Raw genomic sequence first — 14,509 nt, 5'->3', positions numbered from 1 at the left:
AAAGTAAATCTTCAGCACAGGCATTACAGTCATTGTAACAGTTGGCACAGTGCTGTTACAGCATCAGACATCCAGCTTCAAATCTGGCACTGTCTGTAAGGAGTTTGTAGGTTATTCCCATGTCTCTCAAAATGGCGGCAATGCCGGATCTGCTCTAAAGGTCATGCTGCTGCTAGAGAGCAGGGAGCAAAGACACAGTGCTACCACAGGGTCCAATTGTCCAGTCTGACCACTATCAGCTTCATACAGGCTGCTAGAGAGCAGGGAGCAGAGACACTGTGCTACCACAGGGTCCAATCGTCCAGTCTGACCACTATCAGCTTCATACAGGCTGCTCGAGAGCAGGGTCCAATCGTCCAGTCTGACCACTATCAGCTTCATACAGGCTACTAGAGAGCAGGGAGCAGAGACACAGTGCTACCACAGGGTCCAATTGTCCAGTCTGACCACTATCAGCTTCATACAGGCTGCTAGAGAGCAGGGAGCAGAGACACAGTGCTACCACAGGGTCCAATCGTCCAGTCTGACCACTATCAGCTTCATACAGGCTTTCAATGGCTTGGAAATGGAGCCGATGGTGGTTGTATTTAAAAATTCTGCAACTGCGGTGTCTGCGCCCAAGATGGTAGTGTCTATAATCAGCAGCAGCCACGAGGGGTGCAGACTCCGGGGAAGCAGAGAACTGGCACAGGATACCAGAAAACAGGGAGAGCACCCCACATTTGAGAAGGAGAAAACTCTTAGGACAGTGACCACTGTGGCGGACCAGTGAAGGGTTGGTCACTGCAGCTGAGGTATTCACACCAGATGGCAGATTGCTGGAGGCTGGCTCGAGACTGGCTGAAGGAGTACCAGGTATTGGAACTGGGATGAGAGAGGGTGTCGAGAGTGCTGAAGGTTTCTTGATCATGCTGATGGTTTGGAATGGGCTCTCTGTGGCAGTGGGGGCTGCAGCAGTGCTGGAGGCGAGTCCACAGACACTTGGAGACTCTGGGGGGACTCTCTTTTGCTTCTCCTTCTCTGACTGTAAGAGGCATTTCAGGAAATTTCTGCTGATGGCAAATCTGTCTGGCTTATGGCAGACTACAGGAAATTCCATTTAATATCGCACTGTTTTATTGGATGACAAAAAAGGAATCTTGAATGTTTGCATGGGTTTCCTCCATGTACTCCGGTCTCCTCCCATCTTTTAAAAGGTATGGGGATTGGTTGTAGATTGATTGATATATTTGGATGGCACGGGCTCATGGGCTGGAAGGGTCTGTTACCATGCTGTAATTTTAAATTGTTAAAATTTAACAATGTTTCATAGTTTAAACATACCTTTATTGCACTAGGCTCTACCCTTCTTTTGGCAGCTAAACCCAAAATAAGTCAAGAATCTCTAACCATGGAGAAATGCAATTACAGAAAACACACTGCCGTGATAATAAAATGGGAAACGAGCCAGGACGATTCAACAAAATTATTTAGTTACTTCATAATCATGGAATAAACAATAGTTAACCAAAATAATCTTAACATTAATTTGATTTAAATTAAAAAATAAAAAAGCTTGAGAGAAAATTTAAAAATTAAATAACTTCACAATCATATATTCTTATAGTCATTTACAATCACCAATGAGGTATTGCATATATAACATCTATTAACAACCTACATTGAGTTTATAAAATAGACACACATTTCCTTTTTGCAAAAAATAAAAGTTACATTAGAAATGCTGTAAGCTTCTGAAAGAAGAAATACAAATTAGAACAAAAGGATGCTTCATTTGGAAGGACTGATGGGGGCCCCAAATGGTGGTGAAGGAGGAGGTATGATGCATGTGTAGCTTTTCTTGGAGCCAATTGAGTAGGTACCACGGGGGCAATTAGTGGGAAGGGATGAGTGGATGAGGGAGTCTCGGAGGGAGTGGCCCCTGTGGAAAACAGAGAGGGAAGGAGAGGGGAATTCCCAAATCCCTTATTAGTCATGTCCTCCATCACTTCAACAACTTCCATTTCCCTGGACTCTCGACCACCTTATTTTCTCATTTCACCTCCATCCTCTATACTAAAAGTCTCAAAGCCCTTCGTTTCTTTCTCAACACAGACCCAACCAGTCTCCATCCACCACCACCCTCTTGTCTATCCTTTTTGACCTTGGCAAGGAATTTACGATCAATCTGCACTAGGCTGTGATCAGTTCTGTAGCATGATTCACACTCAGTGGAAAATGGGTGAAGAATGCTTCAATTATAGCTCACAGAACAAAAAATCAAAACAAAGACTGAAAGTGACCCAACTATCACCCAGTCTACATTTAAAGCAAATGTTTTTTTTTAAGTTTAAAAACACCCTCATTAAAGATCATTTACTTGATGTGCAATAAAGATGCCTTTTTTATTGCCTTGACATATTCCTAGTGGCCACTTAGAACTAACCTATTCCAGTACAAAACAGTCCTCTGATACAGCCGTTCAGATAATGTTGGCAATACAGAGGTCATTTTAAAATTACACTCTTTGAATTACTTAATCTCCTCCTTCATTGCACATCTTATAATGGTTGAAGTGCTACTTACTTAGTGAAGTATGCTCATTCTGAAATTTACTCCTGAATTAATAGTACATTTCCAATTAACCAAAAACTGATCAACTGAAATTCCAAATATCCAAAAGTTTTTTCGGGTGAGACATGACATCACAATTTGAAAAAAGTTGAAAAACAAATTACCCACTGTGCTCAAGTGGGGCTACAGGAAATCAATTTTACAAAGGAGACATTTGAAGGAAAGGATAGCATTGATTATTTATTAATAAATTGTCATTTTTTTGTCATGATTTACTGCAACTTTATCATAAACTGCATTGTAGCATTCTCAGAATTTGAATTGAATACCCTGTTCTCTCCCTGCTCCACCCACCCGAGCCGCGCTCTCTCCCTGCTCGCCCGCCCAAGCTGCACTCTCTCCCCCCTCAACCGAGCCACTCCCTCTATCAAATACCCTTTCAGTGGAGTCGTTGAAATTCTGCTGGAAAACAATCCATGTGCAGTCTCCTACCATTTACAGGTGAAGTGAGACCTCGGGCTCCTGGACAGGATTGACGACGGCGGTGGGGAGGTGTCGGGGATCAGCGACAGCCGATACAAGTATTCTCCTGATGCTACTGGTCTGATTTATAGATAAAATTTCCGAATATCCGAAAAATACACTTAACCAAGTTACAAATGGACCCAAGCATTTTGGATAATCGGAAACATACTGTATTCAGGTCTATTTTTCAGCAGTCCCAGTGTTGGTGAGAATGCAAATAACTTCAGTTAATTGTCTCTTTTCCTTCGGTAAAGTGTAATATTTATCCATTCAAGGGATCACAGACAAATCTTCCACTAAAATTTATTTAGCCAAATTTGATTAACTCAAGAATATTACTTCCGATTCTCAAATCAAGGCCATCAAAAGGATGATGAAAGATTAATTAAGATTTCAAAACCAACATGTGGCACGTCAGAAGCTTTTTTTAAAATTTTTATTCTTTCTCCAAGCAAGAAAGGAAATAGAAAAAGAAAGAAAACAACACCCTTAAAAAGATTTTATTTATAGATAAATATATAGATATATATATAAATAAAAAACCAAAAAGAGTACTGATAAAAACCCAGTACTACTTTACACGGGAAGTGGCCTTCACCACAAAATGGCACACGGCTACAGAAGGAAAAGACAAAGTTCGCCTCCCCTGGACAGAATGTACATTGCTTTAATTAAACAGTTCATTTATAAATATAAAGAGCTTCTTCAATATCTTTAATCACTTAATCACCATCAATCTCAAACAATTTTTGCTGCTCTTCAAGAGGAAGAACCAAACAGTGCCAACTAGAATCCCTGAAAAGGCTGAGGACCCTGTGATATCTGTTTCTGAGGGCAACGTCAGAACATCATTCAAGAGGGTGAACCCTCTGCAACTTGCTTCTTCTCAGGTCGATCTGCCAAAACTTGATGAGTGACTTGACTCTGAACAGCCATTCGTTGATCTTGTTTAATATTCGGAAGAGAATTTGCAAATTCCAAAGCTTCATCAGTTAAAAACCGTGATTGATTATCTCCAGAAAACACTTGAAGTGTGGCTAGGTATCGAAAGGAGAATTTATATCCCTTTTTCCCAAAGCACTGATTTTGCAGGATTAAACTCTTCTTTTCACAATTGACATGCTTAAATCCACATTAAAAAATACCTTACTATTTGCCACTGTTAATGGCATTTTTCAGCACCAACTCTTAATATCGTTTCTTTAAACATCGAATCAAAATCGAGTGTTGTGTTGTCCCGGGAATGGCTTCTTTCTATTTGCCCAATGTGCTCTATCCAGTTCAAGTCCATTTGGGAGGTTCTCAGGACCCAGAACTTCTGAAATCCACTCTTGAAAAAATTGAGCTGGATGAGAGTCCTCGAAATCTTCAGGAAACCCAACAATCTTCACATTGTTCCTGCAAATATGATTTTCCAATACATCAGTCTTTTGTAAAAGTTCTTTCCTTTGCACATCCCAAGTCAACAGAATCATCCATTTTATTAATTGTATCTTTACATTGCTCTACTTCATAACAATAATCTTGAAGGTCAGCTTCAATTTTCTGGACTTGAATTTTATCTTTATCAACAGCTTCAGTATATTTTGCCATTTCTTCTTTAATATTTTTCATGCAACTCTTAACATATTCAAATTGTGCTTTTACATTACTTCTGACAGATATAAATTGCAAATCTATATGTTTACACATTAACTGCATTTGGTTGATAATTGTAGAGGTTTGTTCATGAACTTCCATACCTTGATCCTGTGATGATTGTAGTTTGATCATCTTCTTCTGGACTCCAGAGTCATCTTCACTGTCTCCCCAGAGATGGTACTGGAGTCACATGAATCCGTGCCATTTCAGCGCTAGTTGCTCTTGGAGGAAGAGGAACTTGAGCCTGAGGCTCCATCGTTAAGGTAGGCCCAACTTCTTCAGGTGCAGTAACCTCTTTAGCAACCATTTTCTTAGATGTTTGACTCTTTCTTTTTCTTGTAGCCATTATATATCAATTAATAAGTAGATCTTAAAGTTTATAAATTTTTTAGAAATTATTTTTAGTCAGGTTTTGATTAATTCAGCCAGGAGAGGTGTATTTTCACATCTCCAATCTATGCCATCATGCCATGCCCCCTGGCACATCATAGTTCTGAAGGGAAAACATTGATATAAAATTATCCACATAATTCACACCAATTTCTTGGAATTTCTTTCTCTGTTATTTATATTCAAATGAAAATAAATAACAATAGATTCAATTATTTCCTTTCTCTATCAGGAACTACACATTTCATATTGCAGAAATTTATGAAGTCATAACTTTTTCATTCATTCATGAGATGAAGGCATCACCAGCAAGACTATGTTGATTGCCCATGTGTGATGGATTGTTGTCTCCTTCAAGGGTAAACCGTCACATCCTGTTGGGGGAAGGTCCTCCAATACTACTATTGGGTAGGAGGCTCCAAGATTTTGACTCAACAATGAATTGGGGACTCAGGATGAGAGCAATTTGTTGATGTAAAATTCCCCAAGGATGTGCTGCCAATATCCTTAATAGCCCTTTTTACACTGAAAAGCCGCGTTATCGCCGTATACACAATGTGACCCTGGAAGCCGGCTTGCTTGTTCACACAGAACCGAAAAAAGCTGGCTCCATGAGTCCAACACGCTTCAATGCCGGTTAAGTCTAGGACCCCCCCCCACCCCCCAACCATCAGCGTTCGATGCTTTCACACAGCACTCGAAAGGCCAGATAAAACACAGTTTTAAAGCACTGTGTAAAAGGAGCTAATGGCAGAGGTTGCAGATATGGGGTTGATGAAGAAAACTTCAATGATTTCTTTTAAAGGCATTGTTTGTCCGATCTATAAAAATCTATAAAATCATGAAATCTGTTGTTTTGCAGCAGCTTTTCAGGTGCAAATATTGCTATAAACGACATTTAAAAATAAATAAATAAATAAATTGGTCCAACAGCAAGAGAAAGTGAGGTAGTTTTTGTGGCTCATCATTGTCCGTTCAGAAATCTGATGCCATAAGGGAAGAAGCTGTTTTGTTCCTTCCATGTTCAGGATCCTGTACCTCCTTCCTGATTATGGTAGCAGTGTGAAGAGGGCATGGCTGGAAAGGGTCCTTGAGAATAGAGGCTGCTTTCTCAAGACACCTTAATGGAGTGAAGACTGATGCCCAGGATGGTTACTAAGAAAGTTCACATCTCTCTGTAGTTTTTTCCTGTCCTGTGCATTTGTACCTCTATACCAGACAGTGATGCAACCAGTCAGAATGCTCTCCAAGGTACACCTATAGAAATTTGCAAGTCTTTGGTGATAGACTAAATCTCCTCATGAAGCATAGCCACTGAAGAGTCTTCTTTTAGGATTGCATTGACATGGAGACCCCAGGATAGATATTCAGAGATCTTGACACGAGGAATTTGAACTTCTTAATCCTTTCCATTGCTGAATCCTCAAAGAGGACTGGCTCGTCGTGTTCTCCTGATGTCCCCCTCCTGAACTAAACAATCAGTTTTTAGTTTTGCTAACATTGAGTGCAAGGTTGTTGTTATGATACCACTCAACCAGCTGATCTATCTCACTCCTGCATGCTTCCTCACTGCTGTTTGTTGACAACTGTAGTGTCATCGGCAAATTTGTCGGTGGCATTTGAATTGTGCCTGGCCACACAGTCATGGGTACAGAGCAGTACGCTAAGCATGCAGCCCTGAGGTGTGACTGTATTGATTGCTAAGAGGAGGAAACATTTTTTCCTCTCTCTTAGCAAGTAACAGTCACCTAATCACCATGAACCTAAATTGAGGCTGACCAGAAAAGCCACAATTAAGAAATTTTCTTCCTTGATTTTAAATCCATCTATGGCCTGTCCCGGAAATCACTTACAGTGCCACAATCCCTCAAGATCATCATTCTTTAATTCTGCAGACAGATTTTTGTTGGGTTAAGAGGAGCTTGGTAAAATTTCAACTGGAGCACATAATCTTGATCCTACTTTCAAAGCAGGGCTGATGGTCAAGACTTTTGGATCAAAAATAAAACTAGAGATGATGGAAATCCACAACAAAAAAAAAGAATTTTTTTCAGCCACACAGGAGATCAAGCAGCACACTGGTGAGAGAGAAACAGTCTACGTTTTTGGTCAAAGACCCTATAAAGGCAAAAAGGCGAGTGTTTTAAGTTGCAGAGATGATGAGAACAGCAAGAATACTTGCGATAGGTATAGACCAAAGCTCTCAAGGTACAATTACTTTAAAAACCAGCAGTTTTACCATAATCTTACTAAAAGTTCACAAAATTATAAAGGCCTTTCAACCCAACTTGTCCATGCAAACCAAGCCATTTTCATGAGCTAATCCCAATTGCCTGTATTTGGCAGATAAATCAGCTGTCTTACCAACTGTATCCAAAGATGTTGTGGAAAGGGAAGAAATTGCAGGGGCCCTGGCAGAGATTTTTGTATCATACTTAGTTACAGGTGAGAAACTGACGACAGCTATTTTTTTAATATTAGCAATACAGCGTGTCAGAAGTCAACTCTGGCTATTGAAACCTGTGCTGCCCTAATTACACCCAATTAACCTCATATCTTTTGGAGGGTGTGAGGAAACCATAGCACTCTTGGGAAAACCCACACAGGCCATGGGGAGAATGTATAAACTCCTTACAAAAGCGCAGGATTTTAACCTGGGTCGCTGGCACACTTCACTGACTGTGCTGCCTGATGTTTCCTTATCTGAAAACAGCAGTAGAAATAACCCAAGGGAATGACAAGCCAGGAGGCTAACATGAGTGGTGGAAAAGATGTTGGAGGGGATTCTAAGAGAGAGGATCTACCTCCATTTGGAAAGGCAAGAAATGATGAGAGATTTTCACTAGAATATGGTTTTGTTCATGGAAAATGGTGTCTCATTTATTTGGTATTTAAAGAGATGACCAAGATGATTGACAAGGGCAGGACAGTCCATGTGAATTTTGATAAAGATATCACATGGTAGAGTGGTCCAAGATAAGCTAGCCAATCAGATTCACAATTTTTTTCATGGAAGGAGACAAAGGGCACTTGGGGAAGGTTGTTTCTCAGATTGGGGACCTGTGACCAGTAATGTATTGCAGGGATCAACATATAAACGATTTGGTTGAGAGTAAAGTGATGTAATCGGTGTCGGAGAGGTGCCGGCCGCAACTGATGCGACGCGCGGGGGAAACAGCATGCATGCACGGGTGTGTTAAGCGTCAATATACAGGTAGTGAATCTCAGATGCAGGAAGAGAGTGAGAGTATCAGGATCACCTGTGTGTGTCAGTGAGCCAATAAGGTCAGAGTTTAGCTGGGTGGTGTTTGGGGAGTTGAAGAATGTAATGTTGTGTCTAAAGAATAATAAAAGAAAGTCGCATTCATGGTGCGCTGAAAGAAACGAGTGAGTGTATTCTTTATTTATCTGTAAGCTGTGGTAAATCAGTACCATTACAAGTGGTGATCCTTGTAGTGTTTTCAAACCACTTCAGCCCATTTACAATGATCCTTTACAGGTCTTAAAATGCCACCCGAAGACTTTAGTGATTGACAGGAATGGAAAAGCCGACACGGTTTCCACTGACAGGATGAAGCCGGCGCATATTGCCGGTCCATGTTCTGCATTGGAGCCTGGGTCAGAGGACCAGTCACACCCTTTCCAGTCGAACTGTGAATCATCTGTCTTGTACCATCGTACAAGGTCAGGATGAAATGTCAGCCCTCCGGACTGGTACGTAGCGGGACAGTTCCAATCAGTTGCCTCCTTGCATGGCTTGGAGGCTGGGTGGCTGTGGCTATTGTGGTTCCGTACTTACCTTTGTCGGGAGTGGTGCCGGATGCCGCTGATGATGTAAGCAATACTACACATGGGGGTTATAGCATGCATGTGCGTCAGTATACAGGTGATCAATCTCAGATGTGGGAGGAGGAGAGTGAGAGTGCCAGGATGTGGCATTGAGTCCATGAGAAGGTAAGAGGAGTTTAGCTGGGTGGTGTTTAGGGAGTTGAAGAATGCAATATTGTGTCTAGGGTATAATAAAATAAAGTCAACTTCATGGTGTCCTGAAAGAAATGTGAATATATTCTTTATTTGTTTGCAGGCTGCAGTAAATCAATATCACTACATTGGTAAGTTTGTGGATGATTTAAAAATTGCTGGGGTGGTGAACAATGAAGAAGGATTAAGATCAACAGTAAACATGGCGATGCATTCTTGATACTTACCACTCTGTATGAAAAATTTGCCTTGCAAATCTCCTTTAAACTTTCCCTTTTCACCTTAATGACAATCTATCTATGTCTCTCATTTTATAAACTTTCATCAGGTCTCTTTTGAAACTAATGGTTCAGAGAAAACAACCAAGGTTTATTCAACCTCTACTTGTAGCTGATACTCACTAATCCTTCAACATTCTGTGATCCTCCTTTTCTGCACCCTTTCCTAAGTATCTATATTCTTCCTATAATGTAATAATCTGAATTTCACACAATACTCCGAATGAGGCCTAACCAAAGTTTTATTCAGCTGCAACATTACCTCCCAACATTTATACTTGGACCCAAGTATACCACATGCTTTCTTTCCACCCTATCCAGGGAGCTACTAGATTAAAAGTGAAGATTACAGCAATCCCAACAGTAAAGCAAATTATTTTTTGTAATTATTTGCAGAGCTAATTTAACATCTTAACAAAAATAACTCACCATTATCTTTACTGCTATTCTCTTCAATGGTCATTTGCTCTGCAAGTTCTGATAGAGACTCGTCAATTGTTTGGCTGCCACGCAAGGTTAGGGAAAGCCGGCGCTTGAATTTTTTCATCTTTTCCATGAAATCTTCCACTCAGAGAAATCTATAATTAATGCCACATTAACCTCAATTAGATTCAATTACTGCTCATAAAGCAAATCAGATTTCAGATTTATCAGAAGACATCCTTTTTAGAATTCACAATATTAATTTGAAAAAAGTTGCACATTAGTAGAGCTACTATTATATAAATAACTGAATTTAAGATGTTTTCATGAGTAACGAAGTTCAAACTTTGGCTCAATATTACAAAGACATCTTTGGAAAATCTCTGATTATGGACTGTTTCAAAAATGTCTTTCAATATCCATTCTTTCAAGTTCTATTTTTAACATTTAATATCACTTTTGTTACAATTAAATTTTTCTCACACATTTTTCCTGATCTCCAAACAAAATATTCTGAACTTGGATGGAGAGACAGAATATGCAATCAAGAACAACTAGGAAACTCCAATACATATTGTAAATGAATTCACATCAACATCACTTGTTAAAACAAAGAACTATTTTGGTGAAATTTGTGTTTTACTTCATTACATTATATATTATAATTTAATTTGCAGAATAAAAAAAAAATCACAAATTCTCAAGCTAAATCTCCTCCAGATTTTAACACAATCTACATTGACACTCTAGTCTAGGAAAGACCATTGAGTTAGAAATAGCAAGTTTTGGATGAGGTTTTATACTATTCAGATCAACATATATGGCTCCTTGAGAGTAAGGGGTAAGGGAGATCTTCTAGTGTTCTGAATAACATTCAATTGTCATCTCATTATTACTTGAGGTGTCTGCACAGAATGACTATTAATATTTATGCACCAAGGGATAGTGTTTTAATTCCATTTAAGTATTTTAATTGGTAGTTAAACATTTCAGGATCTAAAAGGTATAAAATTAGTGCAGTTTATAGTTTCTTTATACTGTAAAATGAAAAGCTCTGCTCAGTTAGCATAATTTCCCCTTCAATGCAGAAAAGCTTTCTTAGTGTACCCCAGATTTGAAATTAAGAATGAAAGGGTAACACTCAAGATACACATTCACCATCAACTGAAAGAATCCTGTTAACATCAATCAATATTGACTTTCAGTAACTCCTTCCCACTTCATTTTTTCCATTTTCCCTCATTTCTCTTACTCTTTTCCCTCTCTTTCCCCTGCCCATCACCTTCCTTCCTCCAGCTCACTCCTTCTCTTCCTTCTTCCAACCAGAGAGCATCTTTCTCAGTCCTCTGCCTCCTCCCAGCTCCTTTCTTTTATTCCCCTTCCCACTAACCTGCAAGCCTGTGTTCCTCCTCTATTCCTCTCCCCCCCCCCTCTCCCTCTTCCTATTCAGGTGTTGCCTGATCTTTGGATCCCTAATGAAACATTGACAGCCTATTGCTTTCCATGGATGCTGCACGAGTTCCGTCAGCAGTTTATTCGCTCATGGGTATCACAGCCAGGATTAATTTAGTTTATTTATCTATGTAACATATTTAAAACAATTCACGGTGACCAAAGTGCTGTACAGATTACAACTAGGAACTAATTGGTCACTGCCTAAACGACAACGGATAGCCAAATACACAGGTGTGGCAATCTTTCCATGGACATTTCCAATTAGGACCTTTTTTTAAAAAAAACCTATTCCATAATTACTGTTCCTTCTGACCCCAGTGATAAATGACTGCACAAAAATAAATAAATAACAGTGGTACAAACATCCGTTTTCAAAGAGTAAGCACTGTACACAAATAAGACTGGTCGCAGTTCTATTTCAGATGTTACAAAAAGTCCACTGGCTCAGTGGAGATAACAGCTCGCCAGATCCGAAGAGGCTGCTGCAGCTCCAACCGCGCAGCCTTCTTAGGCCTGGTTTACCGACATCAGCAAGATTTAAATGTTACAGTCTTCCAGCTTCAGAGGGAAAACTACCAAGTTTACAGTTTCTAAGGGTGCCAGAGCTTCAGCAACAATCCACCTCGTAACCCCCTGACTCAGGACAATCTGCAAACTCAGGACAAGCGTGCGAATTACCAAACCAGGCTGTGATTGGATAAGAATTTTTTGATCACGATTATTGCTGGGTTAAAACCAAATCGATGATCATTATCTTTAGTTTGCTGATGTCGCTGTGTGATTACGTGGTCTGCACAGGAACTCTGCAATATTTCACAGAGGAGACTTCTAAAGTCTAAGGAGATCCCTGTTTATAGGGTCATTGTATTAACTATCCACTTCTAATGCACCTTGAGCTACCACCTTCACACCCACTGCTTCCTCCAGTCAATGGGTGCCTAGGTTGAACCTTGGGGATTCAATGGGAACGTGCTCTATGGAAATGTGAACATCAGCATGGATGTTTACTCAACAATTTAGAACAGAAGGATGAGCCAAGTATTGGAAAAGGTCTGACTGAATGACAAATTTAACCCTGATTTAGAAATCAGCAAGTAAAAAGAGGTTTTAATTGGAACCACTGCTAAAAGAAAAAAACAACCCTGTGGAAAGTGAAATCTAAATGATCCACAAGCTGTTGAATGAATTTACTTACAATTGACCAAAACAAGGCAATAAAGGTAAAGAAGCAAGAGTAATTGATCCAAAGAACCAGCAGAGGTCTCAAGAGGACAATAATTATTCTTCAATGTCTCTGGGCCCCTTAGCCCAGAAGGGGAGGTAGGAGAGAGGAGAGCTATGGTGATTAGGGATTCATTGGTTAGACGAACATAGAGTTGGTTCGGTGAATGAGATCCAGGCTCCCGGATGGTATGCTGCCTCCCAGGTACCAGGGTCAGGGACATCTCTGATCAAGTTCACAGTATTTTGGAGGGCAAGGGTGAGCAGCCAGATGTTGTGCTCCACGTGGAGACCAATGTCATAGATAGGAGTAGTGATGAGGTCCTGAAGATGGAATATAGGAAGTTAGGGAAGAAGTTGAAAACTATTAACTACATCCCCACCCCCAAACAAAAAAAAAGGAAAGAAGTTGAAAGCAGGATCTCAAGGGTGATAATCTCAGGATTGTTGCCTGTACCACGCAACAGAAAATGTCTGAAGAGTTGGTGCAGGGGGCAGGGGTTCAGATTTGTGGATCAATGGGATCTCTTCTGGGGAATGTCTAACATTTACAAAAAGGTCAGACTGCACCTGAAATGGAAAGGGACCAATATCCTGTTGGGTAGGAATGAAACTAGTTTGGCAGGGAGATAGGAACCAGAATGAGAATGCATAGAACAGGGCAGAAGGTCAAATGCATGATGTCATGTGTTCAGAGTTGTGATGAATGTCAGGCAGAGGACAAAATATAAATGTAGTCAGTTAGAGAGCTTGAAATGTGTCTATTTCAATGCTAGGAGAGTTAGGAATAAGGGGAATGAACTTAGAGCATGGATCCATCCATAGGTGGAACTATAATATTATGGCTGTTATAGAGCCACAATACAGAGAGGCTGGAGGAAGGGCAGAATTGGCTGATGCAGGTGCCAGGCTATAGATGTTTAAAGAGCAATAGGATGGGAGGTAAGAAAGGGGAGGAAGTACCATTACTGGCCAGGGATCGTATCACGGCTATAGAAAGAGAGGGAATGTCTCCTGAGACAGTGTGGGTGGAAGTCAGAAGTAGGAATGGAGCAATCACTGTATTAGGAGTAGACTATAGGCCCCAAATAGCCCTCAGGACACCGAGGAGCAGATAAGCAGGCAGATTTTGGAATGGTGCAAGAAATACAGGGTTGTTATAATGGGAGATTTCAACTTCTCTAATATTGCCATATACTTCCTGACTGCAAGAGGGATGGTTGGGGAAAAATTTGTTAGGTGTGTTCAAGAAGGATTCCTGACACAGTATGTGGACCAGCCGACGAGAGAAGAGGCCTCACTGGATCTAATTCTGGGTAATGAACATGGTCAGGAGGCAGACTTCTCGGTGAGGGAGCATTTTGGTAAGAATGACCACAACTCCCTGAACATTAGCATAGCTATGGATAAGGAAAAAAGCAGATAAAATGGGTAAGTGTTTAATTGAGGAAGGGATAATTAGGATGAATGATCCAGGAACTAGCGAGAATAAATTAAAAACAGATGTTCAAAAGTGAAAGTACAGAAGTAATGTGGAAGAAGTTATCAGTACCACTTGTGCTGGGTTCAGGATAAAGTTTGTCCCAATGGGACAGGGAAAAGATGGGAGGAAAAGGGAACCATGGTTGACAAAACAGGTGAGGCAGCTAGTCAAGAGGAAGAAGCAAGCAGACATTAGGTATGGAAGTAGGAAACAGAAAGGGCTCATGAGAATATGTTAGCCAGGTAGGAGCTTAGGAGAGCTGAATGGGTGCACGAGAGGCCTTGGCATGTAGGATTAAAGAGAAACCCAAGGCGCTCTACGCATATATGAACAGTAGAAGGATGACGAGAATGAAGTGAGGCCGCTAAAGGTGGAGGAGGTTGGGAAGGTCCTAAATGAATACTTTGCTTCAATATTCATAAGAGAAAAGGACCTGGATCAGGGTATGGTTAGAATAGAACAGGTGTGTGTGCTGGATAATGTTGAGATTAAGGAAGAGGAAGAGTTGGATCTTCTTAAAAGCATGGGGCCGGATGGAATGTACCCCAGATTGCTGTGA

At 40.5% G+C, this 14,509-nt stretch overlaps 1 protein-coding gene across 2 annotated transcripts in view; it reads right to left on the bottom strand.

Annotated features, from left to right (window-relative positions):
• cdk17 (cyclin dependent kinase 17) overlaps positions 1 to 14,509 on the bottom strand; it is a 211,236-nt gene that overhangs the window by 185,194 nt on the left and 11,533 nt on the right. For both annotated transcript variants that reach the window (XM_069908733.1, XM_069908736.1), the window contains exon 2: positions 9,798 to 9,946. In XM_069908733.1, the coding sequence (XP_069764834.1) occupies positions 9,798 to 9,924 (127 nt within the window). In that variant the 5' untranslated portion in view covers positions 9,925 to 9,946. The remainder of the gene's footprint in view (positions 1 to 9,797; positions 9,947 to 14,509) is intronic.

Source organism: Narcine bancroftii, chromosome 13 (genome assembly GCF_036971445.1).
Source record: "Narcine bancroftii isolate sNarBan1 chromosome 13, sNarBan1.hap1, whole genome shotgun sequence".
NCBI classification, from domain to species: domain Eukaryota; kingdom Metazoa; phylum Chordata; class Chondrichthyes; order Torpediniformes; family Narcinidae; genus Narcine; species Narcine bancroftii.
Note: the sequence above shows the minus strand (reverse complement) of the source record. Positions and strands in the feature narration are given on the sequence as shown.